The sequence below is a fragment of the Xylocopa sonorina genome, chromosome 4 (genome assembly GCF_050948175.1).
Source record: "Xylocopa sonorina isolate GNS202 chromosome 4, iyXylSono1_principal, whole genome shotgun sequence".
Taxonomy (NCBI): domain Eukaryota; kingdom Metazoa; phylum Arthropoda; class Insecta; order Hymenoptera; family Apidae; genus Xylocopa; species Xylocopa sonorina.
This window is the reverse complement of record NC_135196.1, coordinates 3,285,932-3,310,583: the sequence shown is the minus strand read 5'-3', so window position 1 is coordinate 3,310,583 and position 24,652 is coordinate 3,285,932. Positions and strand designations below refer to the sequence as shown.

The 24,652-nt window shown below is 36.0% G+C and overlaps 2 protein-coding genes and 1 long non-coding RNA gene across 12 annotated transcripts; 1 reads left to right on the top strand and 2 right to left on the bottom strand.

The window, feature by feature from the left end:
- Nucleotides 1-440: 440 nt before the first annotated feature.
- On the top strand, nucleotides 441-19,017 carry Endoa (SH3 domain containing GRB2 like, endophilin-A). 10 transcript variants are annotated; one of them, XM_076894564.1, is made up of 15 exons: nucleotides 441-537; nucleotides 5,005-5,099; nucleotides 8,666-8,734; nucleotides 8,934-9,150; nucleotides 9,930-10,063; nucleotides 10,572-10,638; nucleotides 11,315-11,380; nucleotides 11,997-12,082; nucleotides 12,782-12,885; nucleotides 13,431-13,549; nucleotides 14,190-14,282; nucleotides 14,378-14,389; nucleotides 14,844-14,959; nucleotides 15,084-16,336; nucleotides 16,367-19,017. In XM_076894564.1, the coding sequence occupies exons 2-14, from the start codon at nucleotides 5,055-5,057 to the stop codon at nucleotides 15,201-15,203; spliced, it is 1,248 nt and encodes a 415-aa protein (XP_076750679.1). In that variant the 5' UTR covers nucleotides 441-537; nucleotides 5,005-5,054; the 3' UTR covers nucleotides 15,204-16,336; nucleotides 16,367-19,017. The 10 variants fall into 10 exon arrangements, with proteins under 10 accessions (XP_076750679.1, XP_076750680.1, XP_076750676.1 ...); XM_076894565.1 differs by having other exon boundaries at nucleotides 11,982-12,082; nucleotides 13,431-13,528; XM_076894561.1 differs by having other exon boundaries at nucleotides 11,982-12,082.
- On the bottom strand, nucleotides 13,887-14,621 carry LOC143423324 (uncharacterized). The gene is made up of 2 exons (XR_013101813.1): nucleotides 14,484-14,621; nucleotides 13,887-14,309 (listed from the first exon to the last, which is right to left on the bottom strand). It is a non-coding gene; the product is annotated as an uncharacterized LOC143423324 (long non-coding RNA).
- A 2,629-nt stretch (nucleotides 19,018-21,646) lies between the features above and the next one.
- On the bottom strand, nucleotides 21,647-24,622 carry LOC143422643 (uncharacterized). The gene is made up of 4 exons (XM_076893445.1): nucleotides 24,545-24,622; nucleotides 21,927-22,306; nucleotides 21,763-21,815; nucleotides 21,647-21,714 (listed from the first exon to the last, which is right to left on the bottom strand). Exons 2-4 carry the CDS (start codon nucleotides 22,256-22,258, stop codon nucleotides 21,647-21,649), a joined length of 453 nt encoding a protein of 150 aa, XP_076749560.1. The 5' UTR covers nucleotides 22,259-22,306; nucleotides 24,545-24,622.
- Between the last annotated feature and the right edge of the window lie 30 nt (nucleotides 24,623-24,652).

Below are 24,652 nucleotides of genomic sequence, written 5' to 3'. Positions count from 1 at the left end.
AGTACTTAAGATTTTTGCAAGTAAGGGATCGATACAATATTGCTAATATAATACGTTGGCTAACTGCATTTCCTTTGTGCGATTAATATTATGTTAACAATACATTAAGTTTCAAATTAGCGTTCAATGATGTTTAATCGAAGGAAAGCATGTGCAGCCATTAATCATTGTTAATGGTAAAACCAAAGTAAAAAATTATGGATTAGGGAATGACGAAGACGTAGTAACTATGTACGAGGTAAAATATTTTTCATGCAGATAATATATACAGATTATTTGATTGAGAACCTTGAAATATTATTAATAAATATCGATCGTTTAAACAGGCTATAATGGTGAATATATTGGGAGAAGCAGACGTTTCCAATTTTGAAATTTTTCCCGCCTTCTGACGGATATGATTTATACGTCAATGGAAGCGCAATCTAGCGTCGGCTGCTGGAAATTCTACCAGCTGTTGTCGGTGTCAAACCATAGCAGGGGGTTTGCCTGTTTCTAGTTCCAAGTAGTGTGCTATTCTTACTAAATTGTGGTAAAGTAAGTACTTTAAAACAAAATTTATGTATTATTCTCTTTGCAATTTGTATTTCTTGTATTTCATGCGAGAAAATGTCTGAATCGGTTCATTTATGTCGTACACGGTCACATTGTACGTGCATTGGATTTGGCGGTACATCAATTTCATATATTCATTGATCTCGTACGTTTTTCGCTGCATTTGATAGGCGAACGTGTATATGAATGAAAGAAGGTATGTGTATAAATTGCGTACTTAGAAACTGTAGAATGCATATATGTAAAGTGAAAACAAACGTGAGGGGACGCCATGTTCATTATTGGTTACAAACAGCAACAGCATCTGTGATTGGTGTGCCGCTTACTATTATTATTGCTATATTATTGTCATTTCAAATTTCGATTTACACGATATAGTTAAAGGCGAACAACATAGTAAACTGCGTTGCAAAATCGATACTTTTTACGAATTGTATCGCTGTTTCCGCTAGACGTACATATGTAAGTATATGTTATGTGTATAGTTTCGTTACTTTGAAATATCTAATAAATGATGATTTATGCAGGCATAAATAATTATTTGTAAATTCCTAACAACAGTTTAATTACGAATAACCTAATGTTTATGCGAAACGTGCACGAAACGTGGTGATCGTTCTCGGAATCTTCTTTGGGTAAAAACTGGAGTCATTAACACTTTGTTCTTTTTATGCGAATTCTACATCCGCCTTAACATTGGTATCTCCTTTGTTAAATATTAAATTTATGTGTAAAAATGGCGGCCAGTATAGGAAGATTAAAACGTTCAAATGATTATCGTAATATTTAACTTTCATCATATGAAAAGGAATATTTACACAGGTGAAATAAATATTCATTAGATCGATAACTGTCTACAATTGCTTCTTTGTATATAATTGAAATGTTCTCATTGAATTAATTGCAGACAAGTGCGTACACGTACCTGTCTCTCTTCGTTAAATATTCGATAAGCGATTGATATTAACAGATAATGTAATTAGCACGCGTTAGAGTAATTACATTGCGAAAAAGTAGATTTAGAACAATTTAAAAAGGTCGCGTGGAATGCAAAACTCGCAAATAGGCTAGTTTTTCATATCGCCGTACTTAACAAAGTAATAATTTTAATATTCATCGTATAAATCATTCGAAAAATATAAATAAGGCTGGATTGTTATTTGTGTTTTGCAAATGCGATTATAAGTTGATATTTTACGTATAATTATACTTGTTAAGACTCTAATCACTATTGCATTATTGCTAATTTCTATTAAGTAAATTATATTGTTTTAGAAAAGAAAGTATATTTAAAATGAAAGTAATAATGTTAGCAAACATGACACATCAAAATATCTCCTTCTAAAGATTCAACAATTTTTGCGTTGCAATTATAAAAATTGTATTTATATCTAGCATTTGTCAATATATCAATTCCTTATTTTCAGAAACAATTTATTTGTGCAAGGGGAAAAGAGTTTAATACCTTGTGAAAAGCAAAAATATTTTACGCTTCGTTGCGTTGCGATTATTTCCTTTTTCGATTTGCACGCGTTCATTTTACGAACGATAACGAGAATGCACATAATGGAAAGCGGCGTTACGAAAATGAAAGTAAAAGTTGCCTTAGCGTCGGCAGATTAATGTTGTCTCCTGCTGGACTATCATATATTTTTAGAAGTATTTTCACGAAACTTGCGTGGGGGTGGTTTGTACAGCGGATGTACACTCAGACGTATGGGCGTACAAAAGCGACAGAATGTTATCGAATGATAGCAACACTGTGACCTAATCGTATTTCACTGATGATTTCTCGCTAACCAAACGAGTTCAGGATTTATAAAAATTTTAGAGATCGATGCTCCTTTGATGAGTCTTTGCAACTAGCATAACGTTTTAATTACGATATAGGTACTTAAGGTGATGTAAATAGGAAATTTAGAGGGTAGTAGATAAAGAGAAAATTAACAGCTGTGAATAAATTCTTGCAATTCTTATTATTATTTCTTAAAAATAAGATTATTTTCATTTTATGTACATTAACCTTACCTTAGGGATACTAATGTTCAACTACTGTCGCACACATCTCTGTACACGTATTAATTTAAAAAAAGAATATTTGTATAAGAATGATAGGACGATCGATTTATGTATCTACACACATGAGAAAGTACTTTTTATAAGTAGGTGATAAAAGGAAACGCTTATCAGCGATGCGTTTCTTTCATAAAAATCTTTTAATAAAAACATTATATCCTCGCCGGGGCAACCAGCGTCGAAGAATTAACTCATTCATAAATTTTCACTCACGGTGGCGATAAAAATATTGTGAGCTAGGTTGTGCCCTTTCGTAGTTACCGGCAGCTGCGAGTTTTCAAACAGATATGCTTTTTTTTCAACGCCCTTTTTGTTGCATTTGACTCGGTGACCTTTTCATGCAGAATCCTTTGAACCTTCGAGGAGCTGCAAAGAAACAACAGCGTTATAGTAAAACGGAAAACCGTAACGGGATAATTTTATTAGGAGACTCCGGGAGATTCGAATTTCTAGACATCTTTTTTAATTAAAATTGCAGTTAAAATAATTAGTCTAAGTTCTAGAAAAAGTATTTTAAAAAGTGGAGATCAATACTTGGCCAGTTACAAGGCTCGCATTAAGGCAATTGGAAATCTATTTATTGGGGTGCCACTTGCAAAAATACTACCTTAAATATTACACGTTTAGAATGCAAGATTTGTAACGAATTATTAATCGAACATGCACTCTAGTGTGGTGTAAGGCAGAGTGCATAATATTTTTCAGGCACTTATTACAACTAAGCAAGTGCACCGATATTTTTGAACGATGGTGTATACACGTGCTTTCCTTTACCCCTTTGACCGTGTGCGTCTCGCGAGCAACAGAAACGCGTGAACGAATTAACGAGTGACGCAATTTAAAATGCACGCGGGGCTGTCGCAAATCCATGTGCATAAACGGGAAAATGAAAGTAAACGAAACGAACCGAGTAATGACAAACTAGTATGAGTTGGAATAAGGGACGGAATGGAGGTAAAGGAAAGTGTAGCGAGTGAACATAAGAGTCTGAAGACAATTACGACGAAGTGGAAGTAGGGATTGCGAAGGAGGATGAGGCAACGCGAGGGAACGACGATATGGCAAAAACTTGGAGATTCTGAAGGAAACGCTGAAAGTGCAAGAGGAAGAGGTTGAAGAGGATCGAGATCAGAGAAAGGGTGAGAGAGAGAGAGAGAGAGAGAGAGAGAGAGAGAGAGAGAGAGAGAGAGAGAGAGAAGAGAGAGAGAGAGCAAGTTGGCGAATAAACCAGAGAGAGGAAAGGAAATGGATAGAGAAGGAGAGCGTGCGATTGGAGTAAGCGAGAAAGAGGCACTCAGTTGCCGGGTATCGATCGTCGGGTAGAAAACTACCCCTCGGTGGAAGAGGCGCAGTGTGCAAAACCGACCACGTACGAGTCGGTGGTGCTCGTGGTGCTCGCGGTCCACGCGGATCTCTACGCTCTGGCTATCTAGAGTTTTTCACTTGCGTGTGTCTCGTACGATCGTGGTCCTCGTTTGGTATTCCCAGAGCCATTCGGTGCGCCGCAGCGCAGGCGGATTTCACGGTTTAACGAGGACGTGCCGGTTTCGACCGCTGGCTCTAGGTAAGGGATACTAGGTCCTATTTGTTAAGAATCAGCCCTACCGCTTGCATACATCGTCCCTGCGCCCAATATTAAGGGTATGCTTCAACGTAATCGTGGGTTTCCTTAATTTTCCATATCGAATTGCCAGATCAAAATTGGTCGTTCTTAATGTCTACGAAGATGAAGAGTAATGGTAGCCACCGGGTCAATTGAAAGAGAATTTCGACATTATCGTGCTGTTATTAGCCCGTCTCTAAGTACATAGGTGAACCTTCTTGTTTCCTCGTGCAACCTTTGCCCTTATTGGTGCGACGCTCGTCCTCTCGCCTCTCTTCTCCTCGAAGGAGCGCGCGGCTTATTAAGAGGGACGGCACTCGTTAATTTCTCTTTATGAACGCGACACTCTATTTTCGTAGTCGACGGTTTTATTCCGTGACGGGAAAGACGCGAGGATGAAAATGTTCGTGGAACGTGTATTGATGTAATTCTTTCGAACGGTCATTTTTCCTGGAGAAATCAGAGGGTTTGCCGGCGCGTAAGCTGCTTCGAATAAACGTGATCGCGCTGTTGTGTGCACGCTGTGTGTGGGTGTCGCGCGAGAAGTATCGGAAAAGATTATCGTCGCCTGTGTGTCCGTGCGTTGGTGATTATTACATCAGAAGTAAGTCATGATGCTGGAAAACGTGGTCGATCGATAACATTGAAAATCATCCGTCCGTGGCTGGCCGGATCTGGCGAGTAGCCAACCTTTCTTCTCCTCTGTTTTCCAAAAATTTCCTTCAATCGTTCCGCTACTTGCATCGATTAATTGACCCTTCTTGTTGCAGGCTTTTCGTTCGTTTCTGCCCGGAGGGAAGATAGAAACACTACCACCACCATGGCGTTCGCGGGGTTAAAGAAACAGATTAACAAAGCCAATCAGGTGAGCGTTTGTTTTTCTCTGATATTCTTTGAAGTTTATCGATTATTGGATACACGACCGGTTAAAAATGGCACGAGCCCAAAAGGTGTACACCATTTTGATGTTATACGTATTCCGTGGATTATCGCATTACCGAGTAACTGAGATCACGATCAATCGAGCATTGACGATTTTTTTAATGAATTGCTTTGTTATTGTAACGTTTCAAAGGATAGTAGCTCAGCGCTGAGCATGTAGCGCTTGTTGCAGTATAATCTCACAAGTCGACTTATAACTTCTATTTATTATAAGTCTGTGATTTTATACAGCTCTGACCGCGTTACGAAATCAATTCGAGCAACGCGTTTAGCGGATCTATTCAATGCCTTTTCGCGACTCATCGATTACCTGGGCATCCATTGGTAACAATCTTTCCATAGCTGTCGAAATCGGTTTAAAGTTGGAAAGGAAAGAAGACGAAGCTGGCAAGAATGTAGCAGAATCGTTGCTTTTCTGCCATTGAATATCACGATGCAACATTTTGACCTGGTTTTAAGATTCCCCTCTGGCGGAAACCATCGAACCATTTCCAGCTGGAGTCACGTCGAATCTAACCGGTGTTCAACGATCTATTGTAACGCTGTAACATAATTACGTTATGCCACGAGGTGCAGCCACCGGTATTCTCGCCTACGCGCGGTTAAACTGACCGAGATTCGAGTTTTTTCGAGGCCAGATTTTCAAGCTTACTTCGCCACCGGGGAATCACGGTTTTTCCTTTGTAATCGCACGTTTCTTGCCGGCTTTTACTGGGTCACGCCGCGATTTCAATTGCGTCTCGCAGTTTGACAAATCGTTGCGACAAATAGTTGCGAATAATTGGGTGTAACGTTGGAACAGTCACAATTAGCATTCCTCCAATTTTACTTCGTTTCAATCGATTCAAGGGAATATTTTGCAAACGAAGTTTCGATTCAATTTTCCTTTCATTTTTATATCTATCAGCTGTGTTTATTCAGCTCATGTTCTTTTGCCCTCTACGTATAATTATAACAACATTTAACATGTATAATACGTGCAATTGATATTGTATTTATTGAAGAAATTGAGCATATTAAAACTAATTTATTAGCGAATATCGATTTTTGCTTTGTTTCGTTATATTCCACTTGAATACGCTTGGAGTTCGATCCTTCTTCAACGAAGCTAATTATCTATTACCATTTTTTCTTTTTCGAATACGAAAGTGTTATTAATTTGATTCGGTTCGTTAAATCTTTCGTTTATGGAATACATGTCGAATTAAAAGTCTCAAAGCCTCTCTGTCATCTGTTGATGATAGTTCCGAAATGTGCATAGATAATATACAAATATACCTTCGGTTTTCTGACAACATTACCGCCGGACAGACCATGTAATTTTAACGTTTTTAACCTCGCGCAAACGTTTCGGGAATTAAAATGGAACAATGGGTCCGCCGGACCGGCATCTTCCGGTAACGTGCTCGTAGAACGTTCCATCCACGTACTCTCTAGGCGTTCGAAGTTCATAACACAATCGGTGCATGAATTCAAATCAAACGGCACGTGACATTGCAACTGCCGGATGTGGGTCAGATTTACTCTAGGACGAACGTTTAATCAGTGATACTACGGTTACCTGCGTGCGGTATCGCTCTACAAGTGGGTCACTGTTTAAATATAGGTCACGGTCGTACGGGAGTTTCGTTAAATAATTGGGTTGCTTGACTTTTACGCGTTCATCAAGGATCACGGACGCATTGTTGCATTAAACAGCGCTGAACAGAACCAAGGAGAGACCAAGGGAGATGTAAATAAATGATTACAGATAGGAAATTCGTGAAATGAATTGCTTTCGTTTCGCGTTACCGGCGTTGCGGATGATTCATCTTTCTCGAAAAAATATCTACGTTATTACGAAAGAGCGCGTAGTAATGCTTGCAATTCTCATTCATACGAGCTCTCGAGCAGTCTTTCATTGAAATTATTTAGATGCTTCTCGGATGATAAGTATTAAGACGCTTTATTGCTTTTATTCATATACGTGGAAAAATGAGTTGGCATTAATTCAGTAGATGTCCATGTAGATGGTTCTTACATTTATAAATTTGTGATCTTTAAATGTGGATATATATCAGTTCCTAGTTTTAATATTTTTCTGTTTTAATCATAACGAACTATAATCTCATTAAAATTTGTTAGGTTTGTATTTAAGTATAATATATGGCGTTACATGGATTATAGTATAGAGTATTCTAAATTGAATTTTTCAATTGGGATACGTATATCCGTTGAAAAAATTAAACGAAATTTTCTATAAATATCCTTTTTCGTTTACACATTGTATTCTAACTGTATTCTAATTGTATTCTAATTCATTTGCTATTTTTCCTTCATATCCGTTGGCAAAATTTCAGAGGCATATCACTTTAGATCAATTGATTGCCTCTATTATTGATCCATAAAACCTACCCTTTCTGCCACTGACGTTTCCTCCTCTTTTCGAACATTTTATACGGTTATACCCCCCTTACCCACGTATATACTCCTTCGTGGGAAATCTCGTTTCGTCTTTCAGGATGATCTCGGTTTACGAGCAATTAGCTAACATCGACCAATCGACTTCAGCGCGTATCTTCCTCCAGGTTCTTGCTACGTTCCTTCTCATGGCAATGCGTGGGTCAATTTACTGGTTGCCAGGGATATCGTACCTACAAACGAGCGTTCTGGGATAGTATTTTATTTTTCTTTCTGTAACTCGATAGATAGAACGTACCACGTAGCAACAAATTGTGCAGTACTGTAACATTCTGGAACACTTTTTTATTAAACGGTGCACTTCAGTGTGCAACTTGATATTAATGTAACACAGAAAGAAAATATTAATTTTTGTAAATCGGTACACGAATTAGTGCGCTTTAGGAAAACAATTAGACAGAAATCTAAATTAGAATATTGTTATGAATGTTAAAGAGATCATATAATATTATTTTAATTTCATGTGTATGATTAAAATTGTATTGCCGTTGCGGTTTTATTTTCATCTGGTATAGAAATTCGTTTAAACAATTTATGTCAGGCGAATTTTCTGAAGCATAGTTTGAACTAGAAATGAAATTACTTAAATTAAAGGGAGATTAGAAAGCATTTTTATTCCATATGGAATTATACATTTCTACTTACTTGTGAAATGCTATTTACGTATGAAATGTGCAAGTGGTATGATTAATGCAGATACAAGTATCGCTTGTGAATCATAAACATTGATTGTTTTCTTCCTTATTATAATATGATATTAGCTATTTCAATTGCTTAGTGAAGTAAATAAAACAACAGCAAGAAATTATGGGATTTTTGCTGAAAAATGTAAATATTTTCTTTAATACAAATTATATAATAATCATAAAAATAACAATACTTATGTTAATAATATTAATATCAATAATATTAATAATATTAATTGTTACAGTTCAATATTGTGCAAGTATAATGATAATAACTTTTCATGATATCTACGAAAAGTTATTGCAACGATATTTGTGACATAATTGAATCTCTATTTTGCAGTACATGACAGAGAAGATGGGCGGAGCGGAAGGAACCAAGCTCGACGTCGACTTCATGGACATGGAGAGGGTGAGCACGTGTTTCTACATTTCTAAGGTTTCTACTAGATGTCCATCAGTAGTGTCGCCTTTGACCTTGAATCGATTTCTTTTTCACGGTCGATTAAAGTCAATGAAAGTTTGTTCCGTTTTACAAACAGAAACGGGGGGGGGGGGGGGGGGGGGAGATTGAAATTCGGATGGCAAAGTGACGTGACTTCGATTTACAGAAAACGGATGTCACGTACGAGCTTGTGGAGGAGTTACAAATGAAAACGAAAGAGTTCCTTCAGCCAAATCCAACGGCGAGAGCGAAGATGGCGGCGGTCAAGGGCATCAGCAAGCTCAGCGGTCAGGCGAAAGCCTCGACCTACCCGCAGCCTGAAGGTGTTCTCGGTGATTGTATGCTTCTTTATGGAAAGAAATTGGGCGAGGATAGTATTTTCGGTAGGTTCATTTATTTTTTTTATTTCACTATTTTAAGCAGTTTTGAGCAAGTTTTAAGCAGAATTGAATTTATCCAATGGGAAGGAGATAACATTTTTAGTATCATTAAATTGGTATTTCTGTTTAGTTTCATATTTTGATTCGATAAAATACTGTAATATGTATATCAAATGTTTATGAACGTTTGCATGTATCTTAATATATGTAAATCAGTTAAGAAATACCAATTCGTTTACTTAAAATGTCACAGACTCTTGAACAGTTATTTGCGATGGTAATATCCGTACCGCTACCGTGTTTTCAGTACGTTAATTCGCTTCACATGTTCGACTATTTGAATAATTACCTGGGAAAAAGGCCTCTTAATCTTCTGATGTATTGGAAGAGAACCCAGCTCTTAGCATAACTTATACAACTTGAACGTTACAAATGTCTAAAGTACGTGTCTGCGTGTCTTTTTCGTAATTACAACATTACTATTTTATTAATGAAAACATGGAACATAAAGGCATTCAAATTAAACATATTTAGCTGAAAAATGCTGTTCGTTCTTCTATATTAAAACTAAGATGTAAACCATACCCAAATAAAACTGTAAAGTGCTTCTTGTAGCTTTACCTCGACCCAGCTTTCGGGAAACATTACCGTTGACCTAGCGTATAACTTTATTGGTAAAGTACCTTACTTGCAAAGAGATCGACCAACTAGACGCATAAATATGCATCTAAGCGCTAGGAAGGAGATTCGGCTCATTTATTTTTTTAAATTCTTATTGGCAGCTCAGGCTCTCATTGAAATGGGCGAAGCGATGAAGCAAATGGCGGATGTGAAGTATTCGCTGGACGACAACATTAAGCAAAACTTCTTGGAGCCTTTGCACCATTTGCAGACCAAAGATCTGAAAGAAGTTATGGTAAGTTGTTTGGTAGTTATCAGAAATGTTCGTCTACTGCTTTAAACAGCAGTGTTATTTCCATTTGAGAACGTATTTCGTCGAAGAGTATTTCTAGGATTTTTAATTTTTTGGTGGTATAAAAATTCTACAATATTTTATTGAAAAAAATTTGTAGAAGTTCAAAACATTAATAATGTTACACATACCAGTCTAAATAAATGCACAAATTTGCAGATAATAATGTGCTTACAGTTAGAATGTTTCTTAGTAGAATCTGTAATACTGCATTTAAATAAAAATACCAGTAGAACTTGTTGAGCCAACTTGAATTATTTGACAAAATGATAATAATTTATAGAATATAATTCTCCAATTTCATGTGGGATAATGTACAGTTTTTATGCAAGAAACAAATTTAGAAATACAATCCATTTGTTGTACGGTTTCAAGCGACTACTCGTTTAATGTAATGGAAGAAAGAGAGAGAGCTTCTATGAATGGAACTGATATTTTTCTTCGTTTTCAGCACCACCGGAAAAAACTTCAGGGACGAAGGCTAGACTTCGATTGCAAGCGAAGACGTCAAGCAAAAGGTACATTTGGCCGCGAGTTGACTTTATTTTCTCGCGTTTATTGATTTATTTAAGCGTAATACATCAGGGCCGAACGCGTTGTGTCCTTGCAACGAACATGAAAACTGGACGCGTGCTGTTTACAATTATATACATACGTACATATTATTCGTGCCCCTATTTCTGTAAGGGCAAATCGTTCAGAAAAAGAGCCTCTATTGCACGATTTAGGCGTGCGTTCTTCCTTCCTTTTCAACTCTCTATCACGAGTTTGTCTTACTTTACAGGCATTCCATTCGCACGTTTTGTTGCATGCGCACGTTGACATAGACAAATTATAATTCATCGATGATATCTCAATGACCATCTTTACTCTTTGAGTCGTAGAACTCTAAACATTTTTAACTTTTTTAAAACATTGTCTGTATCATTTATAGTGCAGTCATAGATCAATGTCTTGTAAATAATTTTTTTATTTGTTAGCTTCGAAATTAACTTGTTTGTTTCGTACGAGTAAGATGAAGTGTTTTGTGTTTAATAAAGTTCGTACCTCAATTTTATTAATTTTAATTCATCGATTTTCACATACAGTTCAGTACTAATTTGTAAAATATTTATTATTAAGTTCTTCGTCTAGCATGAAAGATGAAAGAGTTTCGTTTTCTTCATTTATTTGCCCTGCTATTCAAATCATTAGCTACTGGAAAGAGATCTGCCAGTCCACATTTCGGAAGTCCAGCAAAAACCTCGGCACCATTCTCCGGTACGTGACTTTCTCACGTACGGTAATTAACACATTTGCCCTATTATTTTTAATCCATTAGCTTTTTATACTTTGTGTAACAATAGTTATCATTAAATTCCTCCAATATTTATCTAATCTGCTTTCGAGTTCTGAAAAATCACAGGAAGAGAACCTCAATTTTGATTTGAATAATTTTTTAATATGTTACGCTCAAAATTGATATCATTTTAGATTCATATAAATGAAATACCAAGCCAGGATCTTTTTTTAAATATTTTTTAACATTCTAACAAATATATGTAGAATTGTATTGTGATAATTGTAGAAATATTTAGTATATGATATATAAGTAGTCACGGGTGCACCAAAAGTGTTGCGAATGTTTGAATGCTTTTTATTTTGTGCGTATGATAAAACGTTAATACTTGTATTTGCTTGTATTTATATGTAGATAAAGAAAGAACGTACACGACCACAAATTTTAGGCCTCTTATACGGTTTCATTTTGCTAGTTTCCCTCCACGTTCTCTGTATATATTATTATGTACCGAATTTAGGCATTGGAGCAACCTTGTAGTGCAATTTTTAATACCTACACTGGCGCAAATTTTGCGAGCAGGTTCTCACGTTTCAGACGAGGAGATTCGTCAAGCAGAGGAGAAATTCGCAGAGAGTCTCCATCTGGCGCAACTTGGCATGTTCAATCTTTTGGAGAACGACGTAATTAAAAAAAAAAACAAATTAATCATGTACCGTTTTAACCTTTTCACAATTGTAGTGTAAGAGTAACTTCAGCATAACTTTATAGGTGAACTGAACACAAAAATAATGAAAAAATTGTATAAGGTGTGTTCTATTTGACCTGATTTTGAAATTAAAAATATTTTTACATTTCAGCTATTTTCTTGTATGAAATGGTTTTAATTTAAAATTTTGTTCTCAAAGCAAGTGTTAAATTTTTGAGGTACTGGAATTCCAACTGGCTGTTTAATTACCGTATCTAATTAGCATGAGTTCAGTTCTAACGAGAAATATTAAAATGTAAGGTCTGTAACTTGAAAAAGAGGCTAGACAGATGTATGAGAATGGTATGAATTTTTTATCAGTTTTATGTGATCAATTCACCTTCTTAAATTATTTCTATATGTTTTGATATATGTAATAAGCTGCGTATTTTAAATTTCAAATTGCATCATGGATAATGTAGTTGTTAAAATCCATTATGTATAAGCAGCTAAAATTACATATTTTTGCATATGGTATTGCGCGTAAATACAAATAATTTAGATTTTAGTTGAGAAATATTTTATGTACTTGTTCCATATTATTTTATTATTAATTCTTATTGTTGTATTATACTGTGAAAGGGTTAGATAGTTTTAAATACAATGTATTTCATCCTGCATTTTTATTGTTTAGGTAGAACAAGTGGCACAGTTGGCAACATTTAGTGAAGGTCTTCTGGAGTACCATCAGCAGTGTACCGAGATTCTGAAGACACTAACCGAGACCCTCTTAGAGAAGTATGTACTGATATAGTATCACTTCAGAAATAGAACACTTAATTATCTTCATTTGCGATTGTGTGCTGGGAAATATTTAGAATATGCACGTTAAGTAATGAATTAAAAAATGTACATTATATGTACATTATATGTACATTTTTTTCCTTTTTTTAATTTTCTCATACAATCAGAAACGATAGGGATCATCAAATAGTTTGATTTTGAAGACAGTTTGTGCAGTATGACTGAATTACCATTTATACTTTATAGTACAAAACAATTTCTAATATCTATACTTTTAGAGATTTTCTTTTCTCTTCTTAATATTATATAACAATTATGTTTCGTTAAGATTAAATGTAATGTAACTGATAACAAAGCAAGTCATATTATAAAAACACTATGTTATGCGGAGATAGTCTGTATTTGTAAATTTTCATAACATCTACAAAAATGAACAATTTTCTTAATTTAGTCATTTAATATCACAAAATTGGTTGTGACATATTATCCACTATAAGTATTATGCAATGTTGAGATAATGTAATCATATTTTATTGCAGGAAAGATGAAGCGGCGAACAAGCCAAAACTCGAGTTTGTGCCGAAGACATTGGCCGATTTACACGTTGATGCATTACCTACATCGGATGCTATGAACGGTGGGAACTTCTCTCTTCACGGTAAAACACATTTTACACATACACAATACAAGATGGTGACACTTGTGGGTGAATTGGTTAACTGTTTTCTGTTACCTATGTTATGCAATATCTTTCTACGTTTCCTGCAAGTCTACACACACACACTGTGGCCGTGTATATCGTATTCTCTTTTGACTGAATTTCCCATGCCAAATGGTCATTTAATATTCTCTCTCTTCTGCACCTAAAGGAATATATTATATTCATACACATTTTCTAATTTGGGATAATGTTTCATACTAACATATAATAGAGTAGAAATGACAATAAAGTATGCTTTAACTTCAGTATAAGCATTGACTGGTTTTAATTTAAGTAAGTTACATTGGAGGAATTTTATTAATTGCAAAATCAGTGACAATTTCTTCCTCAATCACAGTTTTCTTGCACATTATCTTGTATTATACATAATTATTTTCTTTCTTCCTTTATATTAAAGATTGTCCACAATGAATAACTTTGCTGTATCTACAGTTACTGGAGGAATAGTACCATGCACATGTTTACTTGTGAACAATTCCATTAAAATCATCTCCAATACTTTTATCACACTGTTGTATGACTGTTCTGTGTGTATACTTTCGCATACTTGAATGTCTGTCCTTCTGACACAATGTAGGGGCAAGTCGAGCCGGGTCTCCAATTCATGGGGATGGGAAACGCTCGCAGCTCGAGCTATTTCCAGCTGGAAACCCGCCACAATCTGCTAATGGTAAATTTTGCATGGGGTTGGCTTGTCCTACCGTAGGGTTCGAACAATCGATTAATTATACAATTTCTATTCTATTGCTTTTCGTGCACCACAAGAAGGGCAAGAAAGTAATTACTATTTTGCCTTTTTGTGTATATCTATTGATGTACCCTGATTTAGTTAATCAATGGTTTACAATAATTTTCAGTGTGCATGCCTTACATAATGATCGTACATTGTTTTTGTGTGAGCTACTTTCTGCATCCCATAGAAAAACCTTACTTTCCTTTAATTTCATAAATACAGTGATTTGCAATAAGATTTGATAGTTTATTTAACAAAAGACTGTATACACTTTATTATTTGAAAAACTAAAAGTGGATGTATAACGTGATTCACTGTATTCTTGTAATTTATCCAACATTTAGCAAAAGCAGCTGTTTGATTTAGCTGTTGAATATTACATTTAATTTTGCATCATGCGTGATGTCTCATCCAAGATTAGTTTCAAGTCACCAGGCAGATGTTTAGATACCATTCTTTATATTGTTGGATATCTGTGAGAAATGTAATGTTTTCTAGCTTCTCCTTTACCATCTCCGAGCAAATCGCCAGCCAGGTCTCCAATGACAAGACAACCATGCTGCACAGCTTTGTACGATTTCGAGCCAGAAAATCCTGGAGAACTCGGCTTTAAAGTAATTATAAAGGAATTGTACATTATTTTTACACGATTTTATTTAGATGCGCGGGCCTGATCAATTAATTTCTGTATTGAATATGAAACAGCAATGTGCTGAATGATCATATATTTGCTTTTAGGAGAACGATACGATTACTTTGATCAAGAAGATCGACGAGAACTGGTTCGAAGGTAGTTTGAACGGTCGCACGGGTTATTTCCCAGTAACTTACGTGCAAGTCGTAGTGCCATTACCTTAAGGGGACGCGGTGCGTCTCGAAACCAAAGACCCTGCATTCGTTCATCAGCGTTTACCACAAGAATTATCTTACGCTCCGATTAGCCTAAAATTATCTCTTTCAATACTATTCTACTCTATTTAAATCACTTGCGTTACAAATACCCAAGACTTGTTCGAAACGGATGGATCCCCAACTTTCAGCTCTATTCACTTGTTTCGTTTTCTGTCCTATCCCCAAGAATAACTATACGCATGTTAATGTACATATATAAAATGTTATAGTGTCTCTTATCGACGTAAGGACCTTCGCGCGTGCAGAAACATATATATATATATAAAAAAAAATTATATTACACATGAGTTACACTACTACGATTAAGTATGAATATACACAGACATTTACACCGGATATACACGTACACGCATACATACTCGTAATACACGGTGAAGTACCTACGATGGCAGTCCACTGTCTAGGGCGGCTCTTTTCACACTTTTTAAACTACGTCGTCTCACGTGTCATCAATGTAACATCGTCCATTAGTTTTTCACCAAAGTTTAATTGCACAAAGATATCGGAGCGCCAAGACTGCATTGAAATTCGCGAGGAACGTTCGAAATACTCTTTACCTCAAGTATTTTTCATTCATGCCATCAGCGTTCTTCTTTTATAGACGACAATTAATTCACTTCTAATTAAGATTTCGTTGTCCATTTAAATATCTCAATTGAAGTATCTGAAACGCGCGACGCATTCATCGTTCAACGCTCGCTTTCTCATGCTCTGTATTCCTTTTATCGTATGTTTGTTATTTTGTTTATCATACTTTTAAGCGTAATTGAGAGAGAAAGAGAGAGAGAGAGAGAGAGAGAGAGAGAGAGAGAGAGAGAAGCAGAGAGAGGAAGAGAGCTTCATTGAAATCATTTTATTCATTTTGCGTTGGTCCACACGGCGCCGTAAAGGAAGAAATCATGTACGTATCTTTGTATCATTAATCGTACGTCGTATAGTACATAATTCGTTCCCATTCCTTTCTTGTTTAATCGACGTTTATCGTTTCTCGTTCTTTTTAATCATTTAGGAGGATACTGAATAAAAGTTAGGATTTAGTTTAAGCGATCATCAAATTGGCGGCTAAGCTCTTCCACAAAGTCGTCGATTAGCAAGACAAACGATTAGAGTTGATCCCATTTTAACTGTTCCAAGTTGTGAAAGAGAACGTTAATGACGTTATATGTGTGTTTCAATGTATTTACAATCGATGCGCCTAACGAACAGTTTGTAGTTCTCTTCTTTTCGCGTTAATAATTTTAATCTCTGACTAATCTCTTCCTTTTTTTTAGAACCATAGTACTTGTTAAGTGTAACATGATGATATCCCTGAGAGAGAATCTAGAAATCCAAGTACTTATTGCCTATAAGAGGTCAGAGTTTTTCGTTTCCATCCACTTCCTGGACTTTATACCGAGAGTTCAACCGCCAGAACAATGAAAGTAATTAAGGAACTTGGTTATTTGTTGCCATGTGGATTTTAGGTAAATCTTCAAACAAAATATTTGCTAAGTATAATGTTATAATAATGTTAGAGTATACAACTTACTTATTATACGTATATATATATATGTTGTCGATAACGGCGACAACGGTGATGACTACGATGATGGCGTTATTATTATCGATACTCGCATATTTTTCCACGATGGAGAACGTTCTTGGCCTTGCCTTACCTTACATTTTCAACCGTTCCAATGATAGTTTCGTGTAGTTGGTATTTTATAAATTATAGCGATGCCGTTAGAACAACGTTGCAATACAATTATACGTATTTAAGTGACGGAGATTTTTTTGTCATTTACAATTAAACTGCAACTAATTTTCCCCTACCAAAATATACGATGGATTGGAACGTTGTTCTTCTTTCGTTTCAAATTGTCAAGAATTGATAGGAAATTGTTACAAACCATTGGCCGATGTATTATCGCTACCGTTTCATCAGCGTTCAGTCATTACGGACATAGAAACGAAAGATCGGAGGAAAAGAGACTTTAATGTATAAGTTTAGCTATTACAATTCATCGTGAGCCGTATAAAAACTTTTTTCTGACAAAAGAGAAAAAAATCTCGAAGTGTTATCGATGTTGTGCAATATTAAAAGTTTAAAAGTCACGCTGTTTTAAAATCGGTTCTCGCAGTGTTTCTCAAAAGTACAGTCGTGTATAGATCAAGGAGAGAAAAGAATTTTGTGGATGTCGGATGCTCGATAGCGTTTTCTGATCGATGAAAGGCGATCTTATTACCCTCTCCCAAGCAATAGAGGAGCAAAACTCTCGTCTCTTGCAACTTTGTCCGGCGAAACGACGCGCTGTGAAAGAACGAGAAAATAATGGTAGTAGCCATAGGTGCCATACAGGGGAGAAAGTGTGAAGTTTTCATAGTTTATCGAGGGACAAGTGAAAACGATCGTAGCTACGAACCGCAAGGTTGTGATAGCCTTATGTTCTTTCGAGCGTCAGCCGCTGCCAAGAGTTTCGTCAATTAATAAAAATACGAGAATTATCGGTGAGACGCGAGTTTCATCTTCCAAACTTTATCCGAGAGATTTACGAGAGAAGAATACAAAGACATAGCGGTATATATAGACATGGGAAAGTTGGGAGTACTGTGACTTGCGTCTATGTGCGAACGATAGCAATATAAGTATCCTCTTGGAACGGGGGACATATCATCGAGACTATTTTCTTGCAGTTTGAGAAACACTGTACTGATATTTACGAACTACGTTTACAAAGAAGAAGAAGGAGAAGAAGAAGAAAGAAAAAAATGAAAAGAGAGCGTTATGCAAGACTAATTCTGGTCACGTGATATTTATTTTTGCGTCGAGTTCAGAAATTCGGTCAATCGGAAATTGTAACACGATCGACGGTCGCGGAGGAAATGGATGAAGCATGAATTTGCGAATAACTAGAAGAGCAACAAAAAATTTGGTATCTTACTCTATAAATGTTGGCTATTGTTAAATGTTGAATATTGTTCTGCGGAGGGCTTGCCGCCCTTTCGAACGACGAACCACGACCACTTCGAACCTGCGAATTATTGCTTCGATCGTCTTTAACCAACCGTTGTTTTAATAACGGCGAACAAACTTTTTTTCCAAGTGCGCATACGTTTTTCTTTTTTTTTATAACATTTCTTTAACGAAATATATTATCTGCTTTACGTAGGTAGGTTTCGTGTTAATTTGAAGTTGGTGTATTCGTTGGGAAGAGGGAGAGATTAGTATTCCGTTCGAAGTGACAAGTTCTCCGCATTTGAATTATAATCTAACTATTCCGGGGTTCGAACAGAGGTCGAATCTATCGCTCCCCGTAAAAATCACTGAGCATCCTTGGTCTGGAAGAATCGAATTATGGACGCCGTTCTTACACGTTTCCCCGTAACGCGAGGCTCGTGTTTCTTGTGCTTCTGGTCCACTTATATTTTGTAAGCGTGAGAACGTCTGGAATTGATTAAGAAACACGGGAATGTAAGCGTGGGTACTCTATTGGTTTTCATTTAGAAGCTGTACTTCCGTCATTTAGTCGAACCTTTGATCTCGTTTCGTTCGGTTGTTCTTGACGAAGTGCGAAGAGACGACCAGTGGATGCAACGCAGTGATACTTTCAGACAATACATTACAATTAATTACACTTGTATCGAGTAAATTAATCTATATTATATATATGATTATTAAAACTTGGATCGAAGAAGAATATACGACATGTACTCGATTTCGGTCAATGCTAAATAATTATTATCACTAATTAAGAAATAAAGTGTGCTCTATGTCATGCTACACTTACTATTAAATCAATTTATCCGATATCGTCCTATCGAGTGTCCTTTAAACATAATTTGTTCATTTATTTCAACAATGGAGTCCTAAATTTGAATTGCTTATCATACGATGATAAGTTTCACCGTAAATTATTAATTTTGAAAACATAAGTCAACTCGTTCAACTTAACATCTTCAATTATATTTTCTCTTTAATACGATTCTTTATTTTCGCAGCAATGTTTAACTAAGCAAAATTTCTTTATATGATTTTAAAGTTACCGCGATAAATGGTGCGAGAAGGTTGTAAAAAATGTGGGGAGCTTGCTTATCGATCAGAAGGTGGCGAGGCGTGATCCAGCAGATCATTTGCAGAGTTAACCAACCCTGCGACGTGATTTACCGGACATAGAAGCGGTATCCATAATGCATACCTTCTCTTCTGTGGACATAATTGTATACGATATTACCCGAGGGAGCGCGGTTCCTCCCGGTAACAAGGCATACCATCAACTCGAAGGAACCCTCGTAAAGCATCTGCTCTCCGTTTTCATAGGTTGGTCTACCGCGCCGCCAGATCGAGCCTCCATTCGTGTTATTACTTGGTTTCTGCAAACTTATCAGCGGGAAATACAGCGTTTTCATGCCCAATTACAGCGTCGGTCCCTCGTTATACCCTCTTCTCGAGGAAATTTGTGTTTTCGTTAAGGATAGATGTTTTAGTGGATATCCTTCGATACATTATACTTTAAGTACTATCTGCGTGTTTAATGACATGTTGCAGGGTTGAAATCGTATAGTAATAACGATTATCTTATCTAAAAAATTGATTATTAATTTAAATTGTAAATTTTAGCTTACGATTTGCTTAAAAAGCTTGTTGTTAAAAATACATAATCGCATAAATGCGACGTTATGATAACGACGTTTTAAAACTAAGATTAAGTGAAAAATTGTTTAAATTAAAAGGGAGAAGCTCTTGCCATTAATTTCATCCAGTTGTATATTTGAATAGAGTCCAAAAAATGTTTGAGAAGAAACAATTTTTAATCGTACAAATAATTCGAACGTGGTATGCTTTTATAATTCGGTCGGTCCACTGTCGCAACGTTCCATTGAATTTTTTCCATTGTTACCCGACCTCTTTTTGGGTTTAAAAAAAAGATTGATCGTAGGATGTTTCTCTCTGAACGAAAAGTCGAATTACTTTCGCGCAGATACAATGCTCGCTGCTCGTCCGTATCCCATAACAGGAGGGTCGTTTTTATTAATGCACGAGAGAGGGGCACGTAAGCGGCTTACCTCCTGCAATTAAAATGTTTTTTTAAATACCCGGTTTGTCGACTTTATTGTAGACGACTGAAAGTTGTGTTTAAATCCTTGCTCGTTATATTGGTCCTCGATACGTTCTTATATTACCGCCTGAAGCCACAGTGAAAACTATTTGAAAATAATGACCTGTACTTGTTTTTCCGCTCTCAAAGACCATCAATGTTTCTATTATTTTTGTAATTATTTAGAAAAAGGAATTTTCAATAATGTTCTTGAGGGGTACGATTTTGAGTAACTTTACGTTTATTTTTGAAAAATTTTTTTTACATTCCTAATTTTCATGCAACCGATTTATTTTGCTTGCGTAACAGATCTAATCGAGAATCTTTTCTCGCAAGGGTGAAGTTTAGAGTGCGACAGAATTCATTTGCGAGGTGGAGGCGAATTTGGAGAAACGCCACTATCGATTATAGTAAATCGCGAGCGGGCAATGTCAATAATAGGCATCGTCGAAGAAACACCGTCTGCGGCTAATGTTCCGGCAAATTGGCCTCCGCCGCCTCACGGGAGGAATCTACAAGTACGAGTGGCTTTTCTCGCGCCGATTTCTTCCGTAACTACCTCACGTCTTGGCGATACACGTGCCACTATAAAGGGTCGTACCAAAACCGAAAGCATTTGTAACAGGAAAAGAACCGATGAATCTTATTCATGCGAGAAGTTATAAGACGACAAGGCTACTCATTTCCTTTTTAAGTTTGTATCCACTGACTGGAGGCCATTTTTCAGGGAACAGTCATGAAACGGAAGCTGAACAAACTTGAAGAACGTAGAACGGAGCAAGGTAAAAATTCTTCATCCAACACGTATGATTGCGTAACGTTGGATAAAAAGGCGATCGAGTCCATCTCGGTTCTCTGCAAGAATAGCACACGTAAGTACCATACGTGGTCGAAATCTGAAATTTTGCTGACGATCGTCCAGGGACCACGGAGCTGTATCCGTTAAGGGTTTCTGCTCATCGGAGCGTCCGCGCGTAGTAGGCGGGAGTGCTCCCTCAGGATTTCACAGCCGGTATACATCGTCCAACGAGCAGGATTACACCGTGCATTCTACTGCATACCAGTTTCTCCAGTAATTGAAAAAGATTTGTTTCTCTTGGCCTACCTCGAAACAGCTTACCATTCGTTACGCCTACGTGAGTTCCAGTCATTTTCTACCCCAAGCAGCCTGTATGGATTTTCTGTTGTTACAAATAAATATTTTGTTTTTTTTTTCAGCGAAGCTCAAACAAAAATGGTAATTACGCTTCTCACAGGTAATTATGCAGAAATGGGGATAACTTATTGAGATATAATATGTTGTCAGAAACATTGTTACCATCGTTTAGCCTCAGATATTTCCAAAAAGCTATTGCTACTACTGCGATGAATTTTATCTATAGCTGTGGTTTCGTGAAAGTGCATTTAGATTTTCCCCCTATTAATAATACTTTTTTTCAAATCTGACGAAGGGGAAGAGGTTCGTAGCAGGTTGAATTCTCCACTGAAAAGGAATGCACGAAGCACATAAAGCTCCCCAAATCGAATAACAAGACCGACGTACACCAGTGATCAGAACTTTTATTGTTACTTGGATTACACGTAGTGTTTCCACTATCGCCTACACTTGTTACTTTCTTTTCTCAACGATGCGTTCTTACAGCTGCTGCGTATACACCGGTATTCTACTAGATAAAAAGCAGAAGGAATTATTCGTTTTTTTATAGGCGTTTGACTATACAACGTCGTGGTACAGAGATTCTCCTTATCGATACGAATGGTCCAGCTGTAACTTCCGGTACATAGGTAGCGACGGAGAAAATCTGTTTGCATTTCCGCTAGAGCATTCTTGGATATTCCCGTGATCTCTTTTACGTGAAAAGCTTTCACAAAGCGTAGCCATTCGCTCGGGAAGCTAATAACCGTAAAGAGTATATTGCACAGCATTCTGACTCTTGCCGAGGAGCCAATCTCCGGCTGCAGGCCCTCGATGTACTATAATTAGAGCAATTATTACAATGGAAAGGATTAATCCTTCTTATTGTTTACTATCCACGGTATTGGGCTCGTATGCAGGTTTTTGATAAATTATATGTAATTTAACTCTCGAATATCGGCGAATCGAGACGTTTCGTTCCGCGAATGTAATGTTCCTATATCATATTTAATGCGTCATGATTTGTCGAAATAAGAATAATGCAGAATACAGGGTGGTTTATATCTTTTCATTCGCGGTAGAACTTGAAGACATATGTTACAATAATGATTTTCTTATCTGTTGCTTGTGCGAGAAGTTTTGAAGGTCACCTTGGTCGCTTTGCAGAAGAACAGCCTAAATTTTTATTCGTTATTTTCTCACGCAATTAAAAAGTGTTGCATTATTTTAAAAGAAGAACTTTTCTTTAAAATTTGCTTGAAATTTATTATATTTCAATGCTACTTTTGCTTTTGTAGTCGAGCTGTTTCGTTTAAGAAAATCAGGGCGACCTTCAAAGCTTTATGCAACTTGCAAAAGAAAATAATTATTATACAAAACTTTATGTATATACATATACATGAGCAACTAAAAAAAAATTATTGTAACATATGTACGTGTTTCTTTATACATTAATTGTTCACACATGATCTTAAATGATCAATTTATGTGGATAGCTCTGTATATTACATTAACTACTAGAGAGACCAGCTGGATGAAAATGATTCATCAACAAATTGGTAAAAGTTATTAGAATTGTTGGCAACATTTTCATTTCGGAGAGGATCGTCTTCACATTTAAAAGTATTTTTCTTCAATAATTAAAATAATAAATATAAAATAAATAGATTACAGTGAAAAATAAATTTAAGACAATGGTCGATGTGACAGTTTTCTGATAGTTCTAGTGTTAATTTCTAGTAGTCAAATTCAATTCAATTTTGGCATATATTTCTATGTTCAATATATGGAATGAAAAGTACAAGAAAAATTAAACATAATTTTCACTATTTTGATAATTATTGCATAAATACTATTTTCTACGTGAATGATATACGAAAATGGTAATAATATACGATGTATGAAGACGATACTAAAAAATCAATACTTTATAAAGATATATTTACAATAAATTGGAAAGAATGTATGTATGGACGTTCCTAGCTATTCTAATTCGTTTATGGTATTACTAGTTCTAAGGATAAGTATCGTCAAGAATTCGTTTCCACAATTAGATTTTTATCATCGTATTCGTTTCCAACAACAGTTTTCCTGCCATTTAACGTTTAAGAGGTGTAACACGGTCGATCATCTAGAGTACTATGTGTGCGCCCGAAACATGGCGATTATACGCATTTACGTGGTCGAGAGCCAAATAAATCAATTACTCGAGCGAGTAATTTTTATATTTTGACGCATTTTGTCTACCTATGTATCGCGAAAATTTAATTACACGTATATTTATAATAGCATCTGGTATAATTAATCTGAAAAAGTTGATTCATTTTCGACTACCTGATAAATGACTCTTATTTCAAACCATTTATATATTACATAATTTCGTTCGTGTTATTTTTTTTGAATAACAAAAAATGCATAATAATTAAATGCTATTTATGATTTCCTGATATTTTAGACTTTTCTCGCGATTTGAATTGAACGATACGACTTGAGAAGGACCAACGTCGATGGAAAATCCATAAAGATTTACAATATTTACTAATTACTCTCCACCACTTCGATGTTTCAAGGTTTGCTCTCAAAAATAATTTCAATTCAACAAACTCGATACATGTGCGCTTTTACAATGCAATTATTAAGATTACAAATTGAAAAACAAAAAATATATTTTGCCTTCAAAGAAGTCTTTGTAATTGACTAGCAATTTTCTATTTCATATTACCTGCGCCATGAACGTAATGTGGAACGCTAGCGCCTAGGATAAAAATGAAAATAAGTATCATCCGAATCATTATTCCATCGAGTATCCTTAACAGAACAAGATTAACATATATAATAATATATAATAATCATAACAACGTTGCAGTTGGCCGAAATACTTGGAAAATGAAAAATATTCCGCACAACTAACCAAGGTAACTGATCACTCAATAAAATCCTAAACAATTTTGAAATACATTGAAATATTTGAAATTATTAATGGCTCTAATCGTTCTAACTCATTGGATAAGAACTGGGACAGAAAGGAACCGTTGGATCAGCGCGCTTTATACTAATTGGAATTGAATGGAGCCAACCTGAATACCGACGTAGATCCCTAATTTACAGTGTCTTTTTGAATTACTCTCCTTTTCCCCTTTTTTCAATCGCTCCCTCTGTCTCGACCCCCTCCCCCCGATCTTCCT